Source organism: Astatotilapia calliptera, chromosome 9, assembly GCF_964374335.1.
Source record: "Astatotilapia calliptera chromosome 9, fAstCal68.1, whole genome shotgun sequence".
NCBI lineage: Eukaryota > Metazoa > Chordata > Actinopteri > Cichliformes > Cichlidae > Astatotilapia > Astatotilapia calliptera.
Window position 1 is genome coordinate 26,940,098 of NC_137430.1, and position 22,530 is coordinate 26,962,627.

At 40.1% G+C, this 22,530-nt stretch overlaps 1 protein-coding gene and 1 long non-coding RNA gene across 51 annotated transcripts; one reads left to right on the forward strand and one right to left on the reverse strand.

Annotated features, from left to right (window-relative positions):
* Positions 1-1,164: 1,164 nt before the first annotated feature.
* On the reverse strand, positions 1,165-8,266 carry LOC145430975 (uncharacterized). The gene is made up of 2 exons (XR_013911337.1): positions 8,141-8,266; positions 1,165-1,668 (listed from the first exon to the last, which is right to left on the reverse strand). It is a non-coding gene; the product is annotated as an uncharacterized LOC145430975 (long non-coding RNA).
* On the forward strand, positions 8,041-21,099 carry LOC145430974 (uncharacterized). 50 transcript variants are annotated; one of them, XM_080306137.1, is made up of 15 exons: positions 8,144-8,397; positions 9,043-9,121; positions 9,427-9,471; positions 10,267-10,311; positions 11,527-11,571; positions 12,367-12,411; positions 13,741-13,818; positions 14,581-14,625; positions 15,791-15,835; positions 16,631-16,675; positions 17,471-17,515; positions 19,151-19,195; positions 20,127-20,256; positions 20,456-20,550; positions 20,753-21,099. In XM_080306137.1, exons 1-15 carry the CDS (start codon positions 8,273-8,275, stop codon positions 20,762-20,764), a joined length of 924 nt encoding a protein of 307 aa, XP_080162263.1. In that variant the 5' UTR covers positions 8,144-8,272; the 3' UTR covers positions 20,765-21,099. The 50 variants fall into 50 exon arrangements, 49 of the variants coding, with proteins under 49 accessions (XP_080162290.1, XP_080162304.1, XP_080162305.1 ...); XM_080306140.1 differs by having other exon boundaries at positions 13,741-13,785; XM_080306139.1 differs by having other exon boundaries at positions 9,043-9,097; positions 9,424-9,471.
* The last annotated feature ends 1,431 nt before the right edge of the window (positions 21,100-22,530 follow it).

Genomic DNA, 22,530 nt, shown 5'->3' on the forward strand with positions numbered 1-22,530 from the left:
TTATCCCCTAGTGGTCAAATGTTGCCTCATCATGTTTATGGCACACCAGTCTGTAGGTCTGTGTGACTAAGGCCTAAGACCAGTGATAACTAGCCAGTAAACAGTGATCACAACACTAACCTTAACCAAGTAGTTTGTTTCCTTAGCTTGAGCAAGTCTGAAATATCATGTCAAAGGTGAGAAAGGGCTTGACTATAAACAGTAGTGCCAAGAAGAATCATTACTGTTAAGCATATTCATGGTATCATAATTTGTCTTCTCTCTACAGCTATGGAAAATTCTATTTTCTGATTATGGGAATATCCTCCACATGTACATCACCAGAAGAAAGACAGCGCCCACATTCAACACTTCAATAAGTTAACACAACACTTAGAAGCCAGTTTTGCCTGAAGATAAGCAGCATCTACATGAATGTGGGATTTAAAAAATATTGTGTGTAGTCTATAGACAGGCTAATCAGTCAGTTGCCACTAAATATCATTAATCTGCAAACAGCATGAGGAACTGTGAGAGTCACGGGTAATAGACAAGTCTGACGTGTTGGTGTGTCTGCCTGCAGGTTAGAATATGATCAAAATTTAATTGTAGCCAAAGCTATGCTTCACAGCAGGCATTTCTGTGGGGTTCCTATTACAAAACTGTTTGACATAATTGTGTTTACGTTATTATAATAAAGGCATTAGAGAGAGAAGTACTGTGTGTGTGTGTGTGTGTGTGTGTGTGTGTGTGTGTGTGTGTGTACTTGTTTTCATGACATCTTAGGACAATTTTATGATAACACACTCACAAAATGAGGACGCTCAGAAAAATGAGGACATTTTTGAGGTCCTCATTTTTCTGAGCCTTCTAAAGTGTTCTAGAGGCTCCCAACATGCTCCCAAACCAAAAATCTCGAAAGTCCTGAAACATCACAATTTTATGAAAAAGTGTGTTTAAGTGTGTTTAGCGTTTTTGCTCACTTTCAGTTTCGCCGCCTACTGGCCAGTTTTGGAACTTAACACACTTTAAACACACTTTCAGTGACGTCACTCTGCGAGTCCTCATATTGTAGGTGTGTCAGACACAATAACACATTTGACCCAGGTTATACCCTTCTGGGGCTTAGCGGACACATGCGTTGGCAGCACCTTTTAGTTCTTATGTCCAAAGTCGTATTCAATGTTGAAATGGAGGTGAACTTTATTTCAATCATTCGTGGAATAGTAACAGATGAATTTTGAGGCTTCTGAAAATTGTTCGTTCAAACCTTGCCAATTAAACAATCATTCTAACACACATCAAAAACATATTAAGGTGAGCTATAAGCAAGGGTAACAACAGTTAAATCAGGCAAATCTTGACAAAAATGAAGGTCTTTAGATTCAGTTATCAGTACCTGCACAGCTTGGTTTCTTTTGTTGTTGACAAAATGTATCGAAATATAAAGTTTCAACATTTGTCTAATTATATTACTATTAATTAATGAGTCTTACTTCTCAAGATCAATGCACAAATTGTCTGACCTTCACTATGCAGAATGATGTGTGTGCAGATTTTGACCCTTGAAGAGTTTATATTAATCTACATTAATATAATTGCATCTGCAATCTGCAGTTGAACTTGGAGATTCCTGCCGCTGTCATCTGATTCAGTATGATCATCAGGCTCAGTCTCGACTCTGTGTATCTACAAGAATTGATGAAAAAAGTCAACACTTTATTAATTATATTTTAAATTCAACTTACCTTATACTTTTTACAATATAGTATAAAATGCATATTGTTTCTTTAAAAACTAATAACACACTATTAAAAACTGCAGAATGCACAATTCCAGCTTCATTTAGTAATTCAATTAGTAAATAAAAGTGAGTAATTAAGTCACTTAATTAACTAAGCAACTGTAAATGTCACAGAAGTACAATTCAATTTCAATTCAATTTTATTTATATAGCACCAAATCTCAAAAAAAGTCGCCTCAAGGCGCTTCATAGATACAGAGAAAAACCCAACAATCATATGACCACCTATGAGCAAGCGCTTTGGCGACAGTGGGAAGGAAAAACTCCCTTTTAACAGGAAGAAACCTCTGGCAGAACCAGGCTCAGGGAGGGGCGGCCATCTGTTGCGACTGGTTGGGGTGAGAGAAGGAAAACAGGATGAAAGACATGCTGTGGAAGAGAGACAGAGGTTAATAACAGATATGATTCAATGCAGAGAGGTCTATTAACACATACTGAGTGAGAAAGGTGACTGGAAAGGAAAAACTCAATGCATCATGGGAATCCCCGGCTGCCTACGTCTATTGCAGCATAACTAAGGGAGGATTCAGGGTCACCTGGTCCAGCCCTAACTATATGCTTCAGCTAAAAGGAACGTTTTAAGCCTAATCTTGAAAGTAGAGATAGTGTCTGTCTCCCGAATCCAAACTGGAAGCTGGTTCCACAGAAAAGGGGCCTGAAAACTGAAGGCTCTGCCTCCCATTCTACTTTTAAATACTCTAGGAACAACAAGTAAGCCTGCAGTGTGAGAGCGAAGTGCTCTAATAGGGTGATATGGTACTACAAGGTCATTAAGATAAGATGGGGCCTGATTATTTAAGACCTTGTATGTGAGGAGTAGAATTTTGAATTTAATTCTGGATTTAACAGGAAGCCAATGAAGGGAAGCCAAAACAGGAGAAATCTGCTCTCTTTCTAGTCCCTGTCAGTACTCTTGCTGCAGCATTTTGGATTAGCTGAAGGCTTTTCAGGGAGTTTTTAGGACATTCTGATAATAATGAATTACAGTAGTCCAGCCTGGAAGTAACAAATGCATGAACTAGTTTTTCAGCGTCACTAAGAGACAGGATATTTCTAACTTTAGAGATGTTGCACAAATGAAAGAAAGCAGTCTTACATATTTGTTTAATATGTGCATTGAAGGACATGTCTTGGTCAAAAATGACTCCAAGGTTCCTCACAGTATAACTGGAGGCCAAGGTAATGCCATCCAGAGTAAGAATCTGGTTAGATACCATATTTCTAAGATTTTCAGGGCCGAGTACAATAACCTCAGTTTGATCTGAATTAAGAAGCAGAAAGTTAGCGGCCATCCAGGTCTTTATGTCTTTAAGACATTCCTGCACTTTAACTAATTGGTGTGTGTTATCTGGCTTCATGGACAGATAGAGCTGGGTGTCATCTGCATAGCAGTGAAAATGTATGCTATGTCTTCTAATGATACTGCCTAGGGGAAGCATGTATAATGTAAACAGAATTGGTCCTAGCACTGAACCCTGTGGAACTCCATAATTGACCTTAGTGGGTGAAGAGGACTCTCCATTTACATGAACAAATTGTAGTCTATTAGACAGATATGATACAAACCACTGGAGTGCAGTACCTGTAATATCTACAGCATGCTCTAATCGCTCTAATAGGATATTATGGTCAACAGTATCGAACGCTGCACTAAGGCCTAGCAGGACAAGCACAGAGATGAGTCCACTGTCAGAGGCCATAAGAAGATCATTTGTAACCTTCGCTAAAGCGGTTTCTGTGCTGTGATGAACTCTGAAACCTGACTGAAACTCTTCAAATAAGCCATTCCTCTGCAGATGATCTGTTAGCTGTTTGACAACTACTCTTTCAAGGATTTTTGATATGAAAGGAAGGTTGGAGATTGGCCTATAATTAGCTAAGACTGCTGGGTCTAGAGATGGCTTTTTGAGTAAAGGTTTAACTACAGCCAGCTTGAAGGCCTGTGGTACATAGCCGATTATTAGAGATAGGTTGATCATATTTAAGATTGAAGCATTAATTAATGGCAGGACTTCTTTGAGCAGTTTTGTAGGAATGGGGTCTAAAAGACACGGAGGATTGGAGGAAGTAATTATAGAAGTTAACTCAGAAAGATCAATTGGAGAAAAAGAGTCTAACTTAACATCAACGGTACTAAAAGTAGCTGTAGATAATGTTACATCTGTGGGATGATTATTGGTAATTTTTTTCTCTAATGATAAGAATTTTATTTGTGAAGAAGTTCATGAAGTCATTACTAGTTAACGATGGTTGGCTCAAAAGAGCTCTGACTGTTTGTCAGCCTGGCTACAGTGCTGAAGAGAAACCTGGGGTTGTTCTTATTGTCTTCAATCAGTGACAAATAGTAAGATGTTCTGGCTTTGCGGGGGGCTTTCTTATAAATCAGCAAAATATTTCTCCAATTATGATGATCCTCTAAATTTGTGACACGCCATTTCCTCTCCAGCTTACGAGTCATCTGCTTTAGGCTACGTGTTTGAGAATTATACCACAGAGTCAGGTACTTCTGATCTGAGACCTTAGTTTTCACAGGAGCTACAGTATCCAGAGTCATATGTAGTGAGGAGGTAAAATTATTATTAACAAGATAATTGACCTCTGTTGGGGTAGCGTTCAGATAGCTGCTCTGCTCTGTGTTGGTACAGGTCATTGAAGATGATAACAGTGGGTGGATTACATTCTTAAACATAGTTACAGCGCTTTCAGAAAGACATCTGTGATAAAGTCTACTCTCCACTGCTGTGTAATCAATTATTGTAAATGTAAATGTTATCAGGAAATGATCAGACAGGAGAGGGTTTTCAGGAAACACTGTTAAATGTTCAGTTTCTATGCCATATGTTAAAAACAAGATCTAGAGTGTGATTAAAGTGGTGGGTGGGTTCTTTTACATGTTGAGAGAAGCCAATTGAGTCTAATAACAGATTAAATGCCATGTTGAGGCTGTCATTCTTAGCATCTACATGGATGTTAAAATCACCCACAATAATTATTTTATCTGAGCTGAGCACTAAATCAGATAAAAAGTCTGAGAAATCAGAGAGAAACTCTGTGTAAGGCCCAGGTGGACAATTAGATGATAACAAATAAGACTGGTTTCTAAAATTTTTCAGCTGGGGTGGACAATGCTAAGCATCAGGCTTTCAAATGAATTAAAAGTCTGTCTTGGTCTTTCATTAATTAATAGGCTGGTGTGAAAAATTGCTGCCACACCGCCCCCTCGGCCTGTGCTTCGAGGTTTCTGGTAGTTAGAATGACTCGGGGGTGTTGATTCATTTAAACTAACATAATCATCCTGCTAAAACCAGGTTTCTGTAAGGCAGAGTAAATCGATTTGTTGATCAATTATTAAGTCATGTACTAACAGAGACTTGGAGGAGAGAGACCTAATATTTAATAATCCACATTTCACTGTTTTACTCTTTAGTTAGGATGTGGATACTGTATTGTTCTTTCTTTGTAATTGTTTATGTTTAAGTTGTTTGTTGCTGGTTTTTAGTTTGTTTTTTGTCTTTTTGGAAGCTGACACAGTCTCTATGGAGATGGGTTTTTGGGGGGGTAGCAGGAGGAGAGAAGCTGCAGAGAGGCGTGTAAGACTGCAACTCTGCTTCCTGGTCCCAACTCTGGATAGTCATATTATGGGGGGTTTAATTAATTTGTCCATATTTCTAGAAATGAGAGCTGCCGTCTCTCCTTATAAGACCAGGTTTCCTCCAGAAGGTTTGCCAATTATCTATGAAGCCCACATCGTTTCTGGGACACCACTCAGACAGCCAGCAATTTAAGGAGAACATGCGGCTAAACATGTCACTCTTGGTCTGATTGGGGAGGGGACCAGAGAAAACTACAGAGTCCCACATTGTTTTGGCAAAGTTACACACCGATTCAATATTGATTTTAGTGACCTCCGATTGGCGTAACCGGGTGTCATTACTGCCGACGTGAATTATGATTTTACTGAATTTACGTTTACCCTTAGCCAGCAGTTTTAAATTTCCTTCAATGTCGCCTGCTCTGGCCCCTGGAAGACAATTGACTATGGTTTCCGGTGTCTCTAGCTTCACATGTCTGAGAACAGAATTGCCAATTACCAGAGTTTGACCCCCGACGGGTGTGTCGCCGAGTGGGGAAAAACGGTTAGACATATGTATGAATTTGAGGAGTGGACCCAAAATGCTGACACAAAGGAACGTGAAAGAAAATTTGAATATTAACAGAAAGCAAGCCGTTTATTAATCTCTACTTTTAAGATTAGGCTTCAAACTTTCCTTTTTGCTAAAGCATATAGTTAGGGCTGGATCAGGTGACCCTGGATCCTCCCTTAGTTGTGCTGCAATAGACGTAGGCAGCCGGGGGATTCCCATGAAGCACTGAGTTTTTTCCTTTCCAGTCACCTTTCTCACTCACTGTGTGTTAATAGACCTCTCTGTACTGAATCATACTTGTTATTAATCCACAGCATGTCTTTGTCCTGTCTTCCTTTTCTCACCCCAACTGGTCACAGCAGATGCCCGCCGCTCCCTGAGCCTGGTTCTGCTGGAGGTTTCTTCCTGTTAAAAGGGAGTTTTTCCTTCCCACTGTCGCCAAAGCGCTTGCTCATAGGTGGTCCTATGATTGTTGGGTTTTTCTCTGTATCTATTATTGTGCGATCTACTGTACAATATAAAGCGCCTTCAGGCGATTGTTGTTGTGATTTGGCGCTATATAAATAAAATTGAATTGAAATTAAAAGATTACAAAACAAAAGGCAGAGGTGAAGCTAAACAATAACCTAACCTGGGGAAAATATTTTTTATTAAAAAAAACAAACAAACCATGAAACCTGACATGGATACAAAGATACCTGGAACATGGAAACGTGGCACCAAAAACAACAGATGACCTGACACTGAACAAATGAGGACAGGACTTACAGTGGCTTGCAAAAGTATTCGGCCCCCTTTAACTTTCCCACATTTTGGCACATTACAGCCACAAACATGAATCAATTTTATTGGAATTCCACGTGAAAGACCAATACAAAGTGGTGTACACGTGAGAAGTGGAACAAAAATCATACATGATTCCAAACATTTTTTACAAATAAATAACTGAAAAGTGGGGTGTGCGCAATTATTCAGCCCCCTGAGTCAATACTTTGTAGACCCACCTTTTGCTGCAATTGGATTCCATTAAAATTGATTTGTGTCACGGCTGGGAAGGCGAGCCGTGTGGTGTGGAGGAAGGAGGACCCAAGATGCAAGCAGTGGATGAAAATGCTAGTGAAGTTTATTTACAAGGTGTAGTGGCAAACAAGCAGTGGGGCATGACAAATAACTGAAGACACCTAAACTGGGAAGAACTAAAATAACAGACCTGGGTGCATACGACAAAGGGATGCGCGGCAGCCGCCGAGCAGGACACCGAGTAACAGGCAGGAGAACACACAGGGCTTAAATACACACACCAGTAATCAGGGGATGAGAGACAGGAGGGCAACACGGCTGGGAGGAATCAGAGCTGACGGGACAGGGGAAACGTAAACTGAACACACTCACATCAGACAGAGACCTTCACAATAAAACAGGAAACTCAGACACGGGGAACCAAACAAGACACAGAACTAAACAGACAGATTCACAAACAGACGGGGTGACAGCATAGACAGAGACACAGACTCAGAGGCAGACCAAATATAACACATAGAACTCAAACAATAATAATCATCATCATCATCATCATAATAATAAACTAAAAGCGCTGGGTCACCGACCCAGGACCATGACAATTTGTGTTTGTGGCAGTAATGTGACAAAATGTGGAAAAGAGGGACGAATACTTTTGCAAGCCACTGCAAGTACACAGAGAGATAATGAGGGGATGAGGAACAGCTGGGACAAGGGGAAACAAAACTAGACTCACTGCATTTAGGACAAAGACTTTCCCAATAAAACAGACATCACAAGGGTAATCTAATAAACAAATGAACTTAGCAAACCTAAAGAACTTATAAATAAACATCGACATCTAAACAAACTAAAACTTAAAACGCTGGGTCAACAGACCCAGGAAAGTGACAGTAAAATCATTTATTATACACATTATACTTATTTTCTTAAATTGCTTATCTATTATCTGTATTTTAACTTGGGGGTCTAGGGGTGCTGCATGTTTATGATAACACACTGACAATATCAGGACAATTTTAGCCTTACTCTATCAGTGAACAGCATGCCCATGCTAACTTAAACTAGACCAGCAAGCTAACCCCATGTGTATTAAGTGTTACTTCAGAATAGGAACCAAACAAATTAACGGAACGAAATTAACTGTAACAGCAGTTTGCAAAACATTGTGACAGTTCTCAAGTGTTCCTACCTCAAATCCAGCACGTGTTGCTGTGTTTTTGTTGTTAAATGGACGAGGAGAGACCGTGGCTGGTGAGAGGATGCAGCATTTCGTCAGTGGAGCATAGAACGACGTCTCTGATTGGTCAAAAAGTGAGTAAAGATGCATCTGATTGTTCGAAAGCGTCAACCAAAGAGCTGCTGGTCACGGCAAGATACAAACTCGCCGGAGCTCTGCGTGAACGGCACATCCGGGACCTTCAGCACTCAGGAGAGATTTATCTTGAGGTATGTATTTACCTTTGATATCCATGCGTCGACGAAAGCTCCGCGAGGTAAAGTTGTATGTTTAACAAGCTAATTAAGGTTAGTTAAACGGAATTAAAACAATACACAACCGATTTGAACAAATTGAAAGTGGTGAATGATGATAAATGCTAAAAAATTACTTAAGATTTATCTTTAACAATAGATATTAGAAGTTAAATTTAACTGTTTTTAAATTCCCACCGGAGTTAAAGGGACCTGCGGCCTTGCATGTGCTCTGCATCTTCAACTGCAGAGACAGTCAGTCTAAGCTCAGTGTAGCTAACTGCAACACACTTTTTTTTTTCAACACAAGATATGCTTGGGGGGATTTAAATGATAATATTAATGTTTTCTTATTCAGCACAAATCAATAATATTATAGTTATTTGCTCACGGTCTGGGTCTCTGGCCCAGCGTTTCTGATGTTATTCTAAGGTTTTTGAGTTTCTTATGTTTAATGGCGGGTTAGTTGAGTTTGGCTTAACGTTATTAATATCGTTTTAAGGAGTTTATGTTAGGGCTGTATATTACCACGTTTGTATTTTCATGCCATGTTTCCTGTTTTATTTTGAAAGAGTCTGTTGCGTTCAGTTCATTAATCTCACTTCCCTGTTGTGTCAATAGAATCATTTGTGCAAGCTACTACCCTGCTGTCCCTCTGTCGTGTCTCAACCTCCAACAGGAAAGTAGAAGTCCTCATATGGTAGGACCAGTGATTGTAGTGTGTGTTACACTGTCCTCATATTGTTTTAAGCTGTGAAGGACAGGAGTGTGTTTCAGTTGCCTTCCTCATGTGGTAGGACCAACAACTCTAGTGTGTGTTACACTGTCCTCATATCGTTGGGTAGCAGAACCGTACAGTGTTAAGTTTCTATAGAATCTGGTATAAGGAAGTCAGATCCTTCTGTAATAATATTCACTGATACAAATATGATCTGTAGTTAATTAAATAGTCGGGATTTATACTAGAGAATGTTTCTGAAGTTATATTGTTGTCTTTTGTTGCAGACACCAGGTGCCGAGGTCCTGTCTCAACCTCCTTCAGACCAATTGGTGAGTGACACACCCACTTCATTCTTCCAACAGGTTACACATTATTTTTTTGTATTTGGCATCAAGTATATGTGTCAGTTGGGCCTAGTGCATAAATGAAATGCACTTTAATTGTACTAAAACAATCAGTTTTAGTCGAAGTTAAACAAAACCAACATTAGCATTAGGATAAAGTAATTGTCTATACCATTTGTTAGTCCAAACTTTCCCTTAAAGCATCAGCTTGATCTTTATTCTGACAAAATTTGATATTTTTGTCGTTTTACACATGTTTTTGTCAAAATAAGCTCCCGCTGATCAGTTTACATGATTTAATTTCTGGGGAAATAGATGGCTGTACATCAGTGTTGGGTTTAGAGCTTTTATTGACAACAGCAGGAGAAGTTAGAAGTCAGGAATGTGAACTCTACATGTGTTCAGTCGTCATGTCCTCATATTGTTTTAAGCTGTGAAGGACAGGAGTGTGTTTAAGTAGAAGTCCTCATATGGTAGGACCAGTGATTGTAGTGTGTGTGTTACACTGTCCTCATATTGTTTTAAGCTGTGAAGGACAGGAGTGTGTTTCAGTTGCCTTCCTCATGTGGTAGGACCAACAACTCTAGTGTGTGTTACACTGTCCTCATATCGTTGGGTAGCAGAACCGTACAGTGTTAAGTTTCTATAGAATCTGGTATAAGGAAGTCAGATCCTTCTGTAATAATATTCACTGATACAAATATGATCTGTAGTTAATTAAATAGTCGGGATTTATACTAGAGAATGTTTCTGACGTTATATTGTTGTCTTTTGTTGCAGACACCAGGTGCCGAGGTCCTGCCTCAACCTCCTTCAGACCAATTGGTGAGTGACACACCCACTTCATTCTTCCAACAGGTGAAGATGGATGTTGCAGACAGGACATATCCTAACTTTTGCAGCCGTTACGATAATAACGCGCTGTTTGCACGATGAGCACAGCTTCCAAGCTCCCCTAAATTGACCGTGCGCTTCGTGTTGTGTGTGCGTGAGTCTGTGCATTTAGTGGCGTCTGTGCAGAAATGACTAGTAAGACAAGGCTGCAAACTATTCTCACAGACTTCAAGTGTGCACTTGAATCCAAAACGATCTCTCTCTCTCCCTCCGGCTCTGTTGAGATGCCACTGGGAGAGTAACGACTGCCCCTCCCCCCCTCTGCTCAGCAAACAGGTGGCTGTTTTTGCACCCCTCCCCCTCTGCTCTGCAAACACGTGGCTACTTTTGCACCCCTCCCCCCTCTGCTCAACAAACACGTGGCTGCTTTTGCACCCCTCCCCTCTCTGCTGAGGGCAAAAACAAGGCTCATGTGCAAAGTGAAGCAAAATAACATTGACAGAGGTTCAGAGAAAGGAGAAAAAAACGGAGCAGGCTCCCGTTGTTCACTTCAAGGAGGCGGCTCTACGGGCCGTTTTGTTTGTGACCGACACACACAGTATATATATATATATATATATATTCTCAATCACATTCACACCACTCTCTTATATCAGTTCCACTACATCAAGACTATTTTATGGTGGTCAGCTGTTTTATTGTCATGTATTTTGCATAGTAAGATAACCATGTCCTCCATTCAAAAGCACTGAAAATGTCTATGGTGGTGCTGTACCTAATATTGTGCTCATTTGATCCAAAACCTATTTTTCCTTTATTTTGAAGGCTGAGGCTTAGATCCATTAGGTATTCACGAGAAAGGCATTATCGCATGTCAGGATTACAGTATATCGAAAATATGTGATTATAATGGGAGTCAATGGGGCCCAAACGGATACAAGGGTAAAAGGAGGTAGTACATATGTGAATCTTCTTTACTATACACCACACCATAGAGGGGATCATTGAATTTCAAAAACAATCCTAAAACACACATCCTGGCCAAGTTTCATGCAACTAGTCTTTAAAATGACTGATATATTGAGAATCAAAAATCCAAAGTTACCCAAGCGGGTCCCTTTTTTCGCTAGGGTAAAACGAGGGTTAAATAGTCGGGATTTATACTAGAGAATGTTTCTGATGTTATATTGTTGTCTTTTGTTGCAGACACCAAGTGCCGAGGTCCTGCCTCAACCTCCTTCAGACCAGTTGGTGAGTGACACACCCACTTCATTCTTCCAACAGGTTACACATTATTTTTTTGTATTTGGCATCAAGTATATGTGTCAGTTGGGCCTAGTGCATAAATGAAATGCACTTTAATTGTACTAAAACAATCAGTTTTAGTCGAAGTTAACCAAAACCAACATTAGCATTAGGATAAAGTAATTGTCTATACCATTTGTTAGTCCAAACTTTCCCTTAAAGCATCAGCTTGATCTTTATTCTGACAAAATTTGATATTTTTGTCGTTTTACACATGTTTTTGTCAAAATAAGCTCCCGCTGATCAGTTTACATGATTTAATTTCTGGGGAAATAGATGGCTGTACATCAGTGTTGGGTTTAGAGCTTTTATTGACAACAGCAGGAGAAGTTAGAGGTCAGGAATGTGAACTCTACATGTGTTCAGTCGTCATGTCCTCATATTGTTTTAAGCTGTGAAGGACAGGAGTGTGTTTAAGTAGAAGTCCTCATATGGTAGGACCAGTGATTGTAGTGTGTGTGTTACACTGTCCTCATATTGTTTTAAGCTGTGAAGGACAGGAGTGTGTTTCAGTTGCCTTCCTCATGTGGTAGGACCAACAACTCTAGTGTGTGTTACACTGTCCTCATATCGTTGGGTAGCAGAACCGTACAGTGTTAAGTTTCTATAGAATCTGGTATAAGGAAGTCAGATCCTTCTGTAATAATATTCACTGATACAAATATGATCTGTAGTTAATTAAATAGTCGGGATTTATACTAGAGAATGTTTCTGACGTTATATTGTTGTCTTTTGTTGCAGACACCAGGTGCCGAGGTCCTGTCTCAACCTCCTTCAGACCAATTGGTGAGTGACACACCCACTTCATTCTTCCAACAGGTGAAGATGGATGTTGCAGACAGGACATATCCTAACTTTTGCAGCCGTTACGATAATAACGCGCTGTTTGCACGATGAGCACAGCTTCCAAGCTCCCCTAAATTGACCGTGCGCTTCGTGTTGTGTGTGCGCGAGTCTGTGCATTTAGTGGCGTCTGTGCAGAAATGACTAGTAAGACAAGGCTGCAAACTATTCTCACAGACTTCAAGTGTGCACTTGAATCCAAAACGATCTCTCTCTCTCCCTCCGGCTCTGTTGAGATGCCACTGGGAGAGTAACGACTGCCCCTCCCCCCCTCTGCTCAGCAAACAGGTGGCTGTTTTTGCACCCCTCCCCCTCTGCTCTGCAAACACGTGGCTGCTTTTGCACCCCTCCCCCCTCTGCTCAACAAACACGTGGCTGCTTTTGCACCCCTCCCCCTCTGCTCTGCAAACACGTGGCTGTTTTTGCACCCCTCCCCCTCTGCTCTGCAAACACGTGGCTGCTTTTGCACCCCTCCCCCCTCTGCTCAACAAACACGTGGCTGCTTTTGCACCCCTCCCCTCTCTGCTGAGGGCAAAAACAAGGCTCATGTGCAAAGTGAAGCAAAATAACATTGACAGAGGTTCAGAGAAAGGAGAAAAAAACGGAGCAGGCTCCCGTTGTTCACTTCAAGGAGGCGGCTCTACGGGCCGTTTTGTTTGTGACCGACACACACAGTATATATATATATTCTCAATCACATTCACACCACTCTCTTATATCAGTTCCACTACATCAAGACTATTTTATGGTGGTCAGCTGTTTTATTGTCATGTATTTTGCATAGTAAGATAACCATGTCCTCCATTCAAAAGCACTGAAAATGTCTATGGTGGTGCTGTACCTAATATTGTGCTCATTTGATCCAAAACCTATTTTTCCTTTATTTTGAAGGCTGAGGCTTAGATCCATTAGGTATTCACGAGAAAGGCATTATCGCATGTCAGGATTACAGTATATCGAAAATATGTGATTATAATGGGAGTCAATGGGGCCCAAACGGATACAAGGGTAAAAGGAGGTAGTACATATGTGAATCTTCTTTACTATACACCACACCATAGAGGGGATCATTGAATTTCAAAAATAATCCTAAAACACACATCCTGGCCAAGTTTCATGCAACTAGTCTTTAAAATGACTGATATATTGAGAATCAAAAATCCAAAGTTACCCAAGCGGGTCCCTTTTTTCGCTAGGGTAAAACGAGGGTTAAATAGTCGGGATTTATACTAGAGAATGTTTCTGACGTTATATTGTTGTCTTTTGTTGCAGACACCAAGTGCCGAGGTCCTGCCTCAACCTCCTTCAGACCAGTTGGTGAGTGACACACCCACTTCATTCTTCCAACAGGTTACACATTATTTTTTTGTATTTGGCATCAAGTATATGTGTCAGTTGGGCCTAGTGCATAAATGAAATGCACTTTAATTGTACTAAAACAATCAGTTTTAGTCGAAGTTAACCAAAACCAACATTAGCATTAGGATAAAGTAATTGTCTATACCATTTGTTAGTCCAAACTTTCCCTTAAAGCATCAGCTTGATCTTTATTCTGACAAAATTTGATATTTTTGTCGTTTTACACATGTTTTTGTCAAAATAAGCTCCCGCTGATCAGTTTACATGATTTAATTTCTGGGGAAATAGATGGCTGTACATCAGTGTTGGGTTTAGAGCTTTTATTGACAACAGCAGGAGAAGTTAGAGGTCAGGAATGTGAACTCTACATGTGTTCAGTCGTCATGTCCTCATATTGTTTTAAGCTGTGAAGGACAGGAGTGTGTTTAAGTAGAAGTCCTCATATGGTAGGACCAGTGATTGTAGTGTGTGTGTTACACTGTCCTCATATTGTTTTAAGCTGTGAAGGACAGGAGTGTGTTTCAGTTGCCTTCCTCATGTGGTAGGACCAACAACTCTAGTGTGTGTTACACTGTCCTCATATCGTTGGGTAGCAGAACCGTACAGTGTTAAGTTTCTATAGAATCTGGTATAAGGAAGTCAGATCCTTCTGTAATAATATTCACTGATACAAATATGATCTGTAGTTAATTAAATAGTCGGGATTTATACTAGAGAATGTTTCTGACGTTATATTGTTGTCTTTTGTTGCAGACACCAAGTGCTGAGGTCCTGTCTCAACCTCCTTCAGACCAATTGGTGAGTGACACACCCACTTCATTCTTCCAACAGGTGAAGATGGATGTTGCAGACAGGACATATCCTAACTTTTGCAGCCGTTACGATAATAACGCGCTGTTTGCACGATGAGCACAGCTTCCAAGCTCCCCTAAATTGACCGTGCGCTTCGTGTTGTGTGTGCGCGAGTCTGTGCATTTAGTGGCGTCTGTGCAGAAATGACTAGTAAGACAAGGCTGCAAACTATTCTCACAGACTTCAAGTGTGCACTTGAATCCAAAACGATCTCTCTCTCTCCCTCCGGCTCTGTTGAGATGCCACTGGGAGAGTAACGACTGCCCCTCCCCCCCTCTGCTCAGCAAACAGGTGGCTGTTTTTGCACCCCTCCCCCCTCTGCTCAACAAACACGTGGCTGCTTTTGCACCCCTCCCCTCTCTGCTGAGGGCAAAAACAAGGCTCATGTGCAAAGTGAAGCAAAATAACATTGACAGAGGTTCAGAGAAAGGAGAAAAAAAACGGAGCAGGCTCCCGTTGTTCACTTCAAGGAGGCGGCTCTACGGGCCGTTTTGTTTGTGACCGACACACACAGTATATATATATATTCTCAATCACATTCACACCACTCTCTTATATCAGTTCCACTACATCAAGACTATTTTATGGTGGTCAGCTGTTTTATTGTCATGTATTTTGCATAGTAAGATAACCATGTCCTCCATTCAAAAGCACTGAAAATGTCTATGGTGGTGCTGTACCTAATATTGTGCTCATTTGATCCAAAACCTATTTTTCCTTTATTTTGAAGGCTGAGGCTTAGATCCATTAGGTATTCACGAGAAAGGCATTATCGCATGTCAGGATTACAGTATATCGAAAATATGTGATTATAATGGGAGTCAATGGGGCCCAAACGGATACAAGGGTAAAAGGAGGTAGTACATATGTGAATCTTCTTTACTATACACCACACCATAGAGGGGATCATTGAATTTCAAAAATAATCCTAAAACACACATCCTGGCCAAGTTTCATGCAACTAGTCTTTAAAATGACTGATATATTGAGAATCAAAAATCCAAAGTTACCCAAGCGGGTCCCTTTTTTCGCTAGGGTAAAACGAGGGTTAAATAGTCGGGATTTATACTAGAGAATGTTTCTGACGTTATATTGTTGTCTTTTGTTGCAGACACCAGGTGCCGAGGTCCTGCCTCAACCTCCTTCAGACCAATTGGTGAGTGACACACCCACTTCATTCTTCCAACAGGTTACACATTATTTTTTTGTATTTGGCATCAAGTATATGTGTCAGTTGGGCCTAGTGCATAAATGAAATGCACTTTAATTGTACTAAAACAATCAGTTTTAGTCGAAGTTAACCAAAACCAACATTAGCATTAGGATAAAGTAATTGTCTATACCATTTGTTAGTCCAAACTTTCCCTTAAAGCATCAGCTTGATCTTTATTCTGACAAAATTTGATATTTTTGTCGTTTTACACATGTTTTTGTCAAAATAAGCTCCCGCTGATCAGTTTACATGATTTAATTTCTGGGGAAATAGATGGCTGTACATCAGTGTTGGGTTTAGAGCTTTTATTGACAACAGCAGGAGAAGTTAGAAGTCAGGAATGTGAACTCTACATGTGTTCAGTCGTCATGTCCTCATATTGTTTTAAGCTGTGAAGGACAGGAGTGTGTTTAAGTAGAAGTCCTCATATGGTAGGACCAGTGATTGTAGTGTGTGTGTTACACTGTCCTCATATTGTTTTAAGCTGTGAAGGACAGGAGTGTGTTTCAGTTGCCTTCCTCATGTGGTAGGACCAACAACTCTAGTGTGTGTTACACTGTCCTCATATCGTTGGGTAGCAGAACCGTACAGTGTTAAGTTTCTATAGAATCTGGTATAAGGAAGTCAGATCCTTCTGTAATAATATTCACTGATACAAATATGATCTGTAGTTAATTAAATAGTCGGGATTTATACTAGAGAATGTTTCTGACGTTATATTGTTGTCTTTTGTTGCAGACACCAAGTGCCGAGGTCCTGCCTCAACCTCCTTCAGACCAATTGGTGAGTGACACACCCACTTCATTCTTCCAACAGGTTACACATTATTTTTTTGTATTTGGCATCAAGTATATGTGTCAGTTGGGCCTAGTGCATAAATGAAATGCACTTTAATTGTACTAAAACAATCAGTTTTAGTCGAAGTTAACCAAAACCAACATTAGCATTAGGATAAAGTAATTGTCTATACCATTTGTTAGTCCAAACTTTCCCTTAAAGCATCAGCTTGATCTTTATTCTGACAAAATTTGATATTTTTGTCGTTTTACACATGTTTTTGTCAAAATAAGCTCCCGCTGATCAGTTTACATGATTTAATTTCTGGGGAAATAGATGGCTGTACATCAGTGTTGGGTTTAGAGCTTTTATTGACAACAGCAGGAGAAGTTAGAAGTCAGGAATGTGAACTCTACATGTGTTCAGTCGTCATGTCCTCATATTGTTTTAAGCTGTGAAGGACAGGAGTGTGTTTAAGTAGAAGTCCTCATATGGTAGGACCAGTGATTGTAGTGTGTGTGTTACACTGTCCTCATATTGTTTTAAGCTGTGAAGGACAGGAGTGTGTTTCAGTTGCCTTCCTCATGTGGTAGGACCAACAACTCTAGTGTGTGTTACACTGTCCTCATATCGTTGGGTAGCAGAACCGTACAGTGTTAAGTTTCTATAGAATCTGGTATAAGGAAGTCAGATCCTTCTGTAATAATATTCACTGATACAAATATGATCTGTAGTTAATTAAATAGTCGGGATTTATACTAGAGAATGTTTCTGACGTTATATTGTTGTCTTTTGTTGCAGACACCAGGTGCCGAGGTCCTGCCTCAACCTCCTTCAGACCAATTGGTGAGTGACACACCCACTTCATTCTTCCAACAGGTTACACATTATTTTTTTGTATTTGGCATCAAGTATATGTGTCAGTTGGGCCTAGTGCATAAATGAAATGCACTTTAATTGTACTAAAACAATCAGTTTTAGTCGAAGTTAACCAAAACCAACATTAGCATTAGGATAAAGTAATTGTCTATACCATTTGTTAGTCCAAACTTTCCCTTAAAGCATCAGCTTGATCTTTATTCTGACAAAATTTGATATTTTTGTCGTTTTACACATGTTTTTGTCAAAATAAGCTCCCGCTGATCAGTTTACATGATTTAATTTCTGGGGAAATAGATGGCTGTACATCAGTGTTGGGTTTAGAGCTTTTATTGACAACAGCAGGAGAAGTTAGAAGTCAGGAATGTGAACTCTACATGTGTTCAGTCGTCATGTCCTCATATTGTTTTAAGCTGTGAAGGACAGGAGTGTGTTTAAGTAGAAGTCCTCATATGGTAGGACCAGTGATTGTAGTGTGTGTGTTACACTGTCCTCATATTGTTTTAAGCTGTGAAGGACAGGAGTGTGTTTCAGTTGCCTTCCTCATGTGGTAGGACCAACAACTCTAGTGTGTGTTACACTGTCCTCATATCGTTGGGTAGCAGAACCGTACAGTGTTAAGTTTCTATAGAATCTGGTATAAGGAAGTCAGATCCTTCTGTAATAATATTCACTGATACAAATATGATCTGTAGTTAATTAAATAGTCGGGATTTATACTAGAGAATGTTTCTGACGTTATATTGTTGTCTTTTGTTGCAGACACCAGGTGCTGAGGTCCTGCCTCAACCTCCTTCAGACCAATTGGTGAGTGACACACCCACTTCATTCTTCCAACAGGTTACACATTATTTTTTTGTATTTGGCATCAAGTATATGTGTCAGTTGGGCCTAGTGCATAAATGAAATGCACTTTAATTGTACTAAAACAATCAGTTTTAGTCGAAGTTAACCAAAACCAACATTAGCATTAGGATAAAGTAATTGTCTATACCATTTGTTAGTCCAAACTTTCCCTTAAAGCATCAGCTTGATCTTTATTCTGACAAAATTTGATATTTTTGTCGTTTTACACATGTTTTTGTCAAAATAAGCTCCCGCTGATCAGTTTACATGATTTAATTTCTGGGGAAATAGATGGCTGTACATCAGTGTTGGGTTTAGAGCTTTTATTGACAACAGCAGGAGAAGTTAGAGGTCAGGAATGTGAACTCTACATGTGTTCAGTCGTCATGTCCTCATATTGTTTTAAGCTGTGAAGGACAGGAGTGTGTTTAAGTAGAAGTCCTCATATGGTAGGACCAGTGATTGTAGTGTGTGTGTTACACTGTCCTCATATTGTTTTAAGCTGTGAAGGACAGGAGTGTGTTTCAGTTGCCTTCCTCATGTGGTAGGACCAACAACTCTAGTGTGTGTTACACTGTCCTCATATCGTTGGGTAGCAGAACCGTACAGTGTTAAGTTTCTATAGAATCTGGTATAAGGAAGTCAGATCCTTCTGTAATAATATTCACTGATACAAATATGATCTGTAGTTAATTAAATAGTCGGGATTTATACTAGAGAATGTTTCTGACGTTATATTGTTGTCTTTTGTTGCAGACACCAGGTGCCGAGGTCCTGCCTCAACCTCCTTCAGACCAATTGGTGAGTGACACACCCACTTCATTCTTCCAACAGGTTACACATTATTTTTTTGTATTTGGCATCAAGTATATGTGTCAGTTGGGCCTAGTGCATAAATTAAGTGCCCTTTGATTATATTAAAATAATCAGTTTGAAAGTTTCCCATATTCAACATTAGCATTACTTGTTTGTGAACATCTTAGGAGAAAGAAATTGGCATATCATTTGTTAGTCCTAACTTTCCCTTTAAAGCATCAGCTTGATCTTTATTCCTACTAAATTTGATATTTCTGTGTTACATTGTCCTCAGATTGTTTTAAGCTGTGAAGGACATGAATTTGTTTTTTTGTTTTTAGCCTTTCTCAATTGGTAGAACCAACAACTGTAGTTTGTGTTACATTGAAACTGAACAGCAGGGATGTTTGTCATGAAGATAATAACACTCTATCCGATTTCAAACAATCACACTGTGATGAGTATTATTAGTAGATTATGTTCACATGTAAAATATTCATATCAAATGGTAAATATCCTATATTTATATAGCGCTTTACTAGTCCCTAAGGACCCCAAAGCGCTTTACACATCCAGTCATCCACCCATTCACACAGACATTCACACACTGGTGATGGCAGCTACATTGTAGCCACAGCCACCCTGGGGCGCACTGACAGAGGCGAGGCTGCCGGACACTGGCGCCACCGGGCCCTCTGACCACCACCAGTAGGCAACAGGTGAAGTGTCTTTCCCAAGGACACAACGACCGAGACTGTCGGAGCTGGGGCTCGAACCGGCAACCTTCTGATTACAACTCTTGAGCCACGATCGCCCCTTAGCCCCTTAATGTAGAATTACACACTGCCCAACGCTGACTTTGCCTACAATGCAGAGAAAAAAGCAAACAGACCTATTGCATGCATTGATTCTCATATTTCACTGTTACTTTTCAAAGGCTCAAGGACCAAGTATTCCGGGGGTTCCAAGCCACACGCTTTACTCAGCTGCCCTGGACAACATGAAGGGCACCTCTGCCTCAATCACCCTGGACAACAAAAACATTAGCAACACTTCACCAAGAAGGGGTAAAGGCACCAAAATACAAAATGTTTTAGGTTAATATACTTGTGATCAAAGAACAAGTTTGTTTTCAGACATGACACTATTCAGAGCTTTTATCATAAATCATTTCATCTTATTTGATTCCCAGCAGAACACAGCACTTCAAATGGTTCATTCCAAGCATCCTTAAAGGAGCAATAAGCAATATCTTTTCACTGCTAGGTGTGCTGTTTTGCACTGCCTGTGAACCAAACCAAAGTCTATGGCTGGAGATCAACACAGAGAGAGGGATTGTGACTTCATGCTGTACTCCAGATGTAATTACACCTCTAGTTCTTCACATAGTCATTTTTAATTCCTTCAACCTAAGTATGATGAATTGTGCTTATTGCTCCTTTAAAGTGCTCCAGTAGAAAGCAAGGTTTAAGAACATTTTGTATTCACATTATAAACTAGAATATTTTCTATCTTTTCTTGCATTCACATTAAGATATTTTCTTTTGTTTCCATTTATGACAGCTGGGACGGTGAGAAGCAAGTGGACAAATGATGAAGTGAAGGTTGCTGAGCGGCATGTTTCACTTCATAAAAAGCTGCAAAGTACCAGGTAAAAAGGAATGTGACTGCTGCCTCCAAGCAGAGCCGGCAGCTCTGAAAGGCAGAGACTGGGTTGTCATAAGGTACTACAGCCACAACAGGATCATAGCATTAAAAGAAAGATGCAAGAAAAAAAGAAACAAGCAAGAGAGATACTTTGTTACTTCCACAGTTATGTCAGTATTGCAGTTTTCTGTATTGCATTGTTCTTACTCATAAATCTGTGGTTTATGCTGGGTGCTTTTTGCAATTAAATGATAAAAAAGGCAGATAATGTTCCACGTTTTTATTCACATGAACATTCACTACAAAATGAATTAATGCATTACAATATCAAGACTTAAAAAGTAGACTGACCACATTTGACCCATGTCTTTTTTTTTTTAAAAAGTCTTTACACAGCTCAGATTTACTGTTTTATTAACACATAAATGTCTGATATTTCTGTCAGAAGTTACCCAACTGATGAGCATTACTATTGTGCATCCATGTCTATTATATTGTAATCTCAAAAGGAGCCAAGCTAAAAATGCAGAACCTACCGTTACCTGGTCCTTATAAGTCATGTATACTTGAAAATTATGTGTTTCCATGGGCTTCACAATTCACCTAAACATGAAATATCTGTGTGTGACCTTATGGTACTCATAAGTCACATAAACCTGACAGTGTCCTCACAAGTAGCATTAAATTCAGGTTTGACCAAAATTTAGCCCTAGCCAAAATCTCAACAGATGGGTGTGTTCCTGGAAGCATGGGTCAAATTTTTTGAGATCCCCATGCCTCTAGGACCTTCGGAAAGGCACGTTCCCATTTGTCACATTTTTGTCATACGTACTGATATATCACGAAAACACGTATGTGTGTGTGTGTGTGTGTGTGTGTGTGTGTGTGTGTGTGTGTGCGCAGAGAGCTGGTCAGGGGTGCGTGCCTGATCCATAATAATGGGAAACAAATGAATCGGATTAAAATAAATACAGTTATTTCAAAATATGTGCAGAGTTTCTGAATTAGGTTTTAAATGCAATCATACATACTTGAAGGCAGTGCAATGCAGTGCAGTGGACAATGCAAGATCAGTATTTTCATGACCAGTGAGCATTCAGACCTTAATAACACTCTTGAAACAAAATAAAAAAAGTTGCATAATAATGAAGAGGTTGCAGGTAAGTGAGGCGGTAGTTGCAGCACAAGATTGTAAACCATGCGGGTTTTTTCGTGGAAGTGTGGCTGAGAGGATAGAAGCAGACAGAGCAGAGTGCAAACAGAGACAGCTGGTTAGGATGATGAGGAGAGCCCGGTCGAGTCAGAAAAGCAGGCAGGCGGCATGAGAGCGAACCACACAAGTAGGCTAAATGATCCAGCAATGAGTAACTGAGAAGAGGGGGTTTAAATACAGCATGCTGATGGGGTGATGAGGAGTAGGGGACTTGGCAGCGGCAGTCAGGAGCAGGTGAACTGGCTGATGCAATAGAGAAGAGAAGCAGTTTGCTACGCCTGAAGACACATGAAAACAAACAGGAAGCGAGTGAGACAAACACAGGAAACAGAGGAGGCAGGGAGTTGGGAAGGATGGAGAAAGAGGGGAGGAAAACTTGAGGCATCGCCTGACCCATGACATAGCGAGTGCATAAGAATATTTATTGAGGTTAACAACAGCGAAGGACTTTAGACCCTGTGTGAAATGATGAGACCCCAGG

Bases quoted from the DNA above. Each gene is read 5' to 3' on its own strand.
- LOC145430974 (XM_080306137.1), top strand. From the start codon at position 8,273: ATGCATCTGATTGTTCGAAAGCGTCAACCAAAGAGCTGCTGGTCACGG. The intron at 12,412-13,740 runs GTGAGTGACACA...CTTTTGTTGCAG, and splicing joins AACCTCCTTCAGACCAATTG to ACACCAAGTGCCGAGGTCCT. The intron at 20,257-20,455 runs GTAAAGGCACCA...TTTCACTGCTAG, and splicing joins CAACACTTCACCAAGAAGGG to GTGTGCTGTTTTGCACTGCC.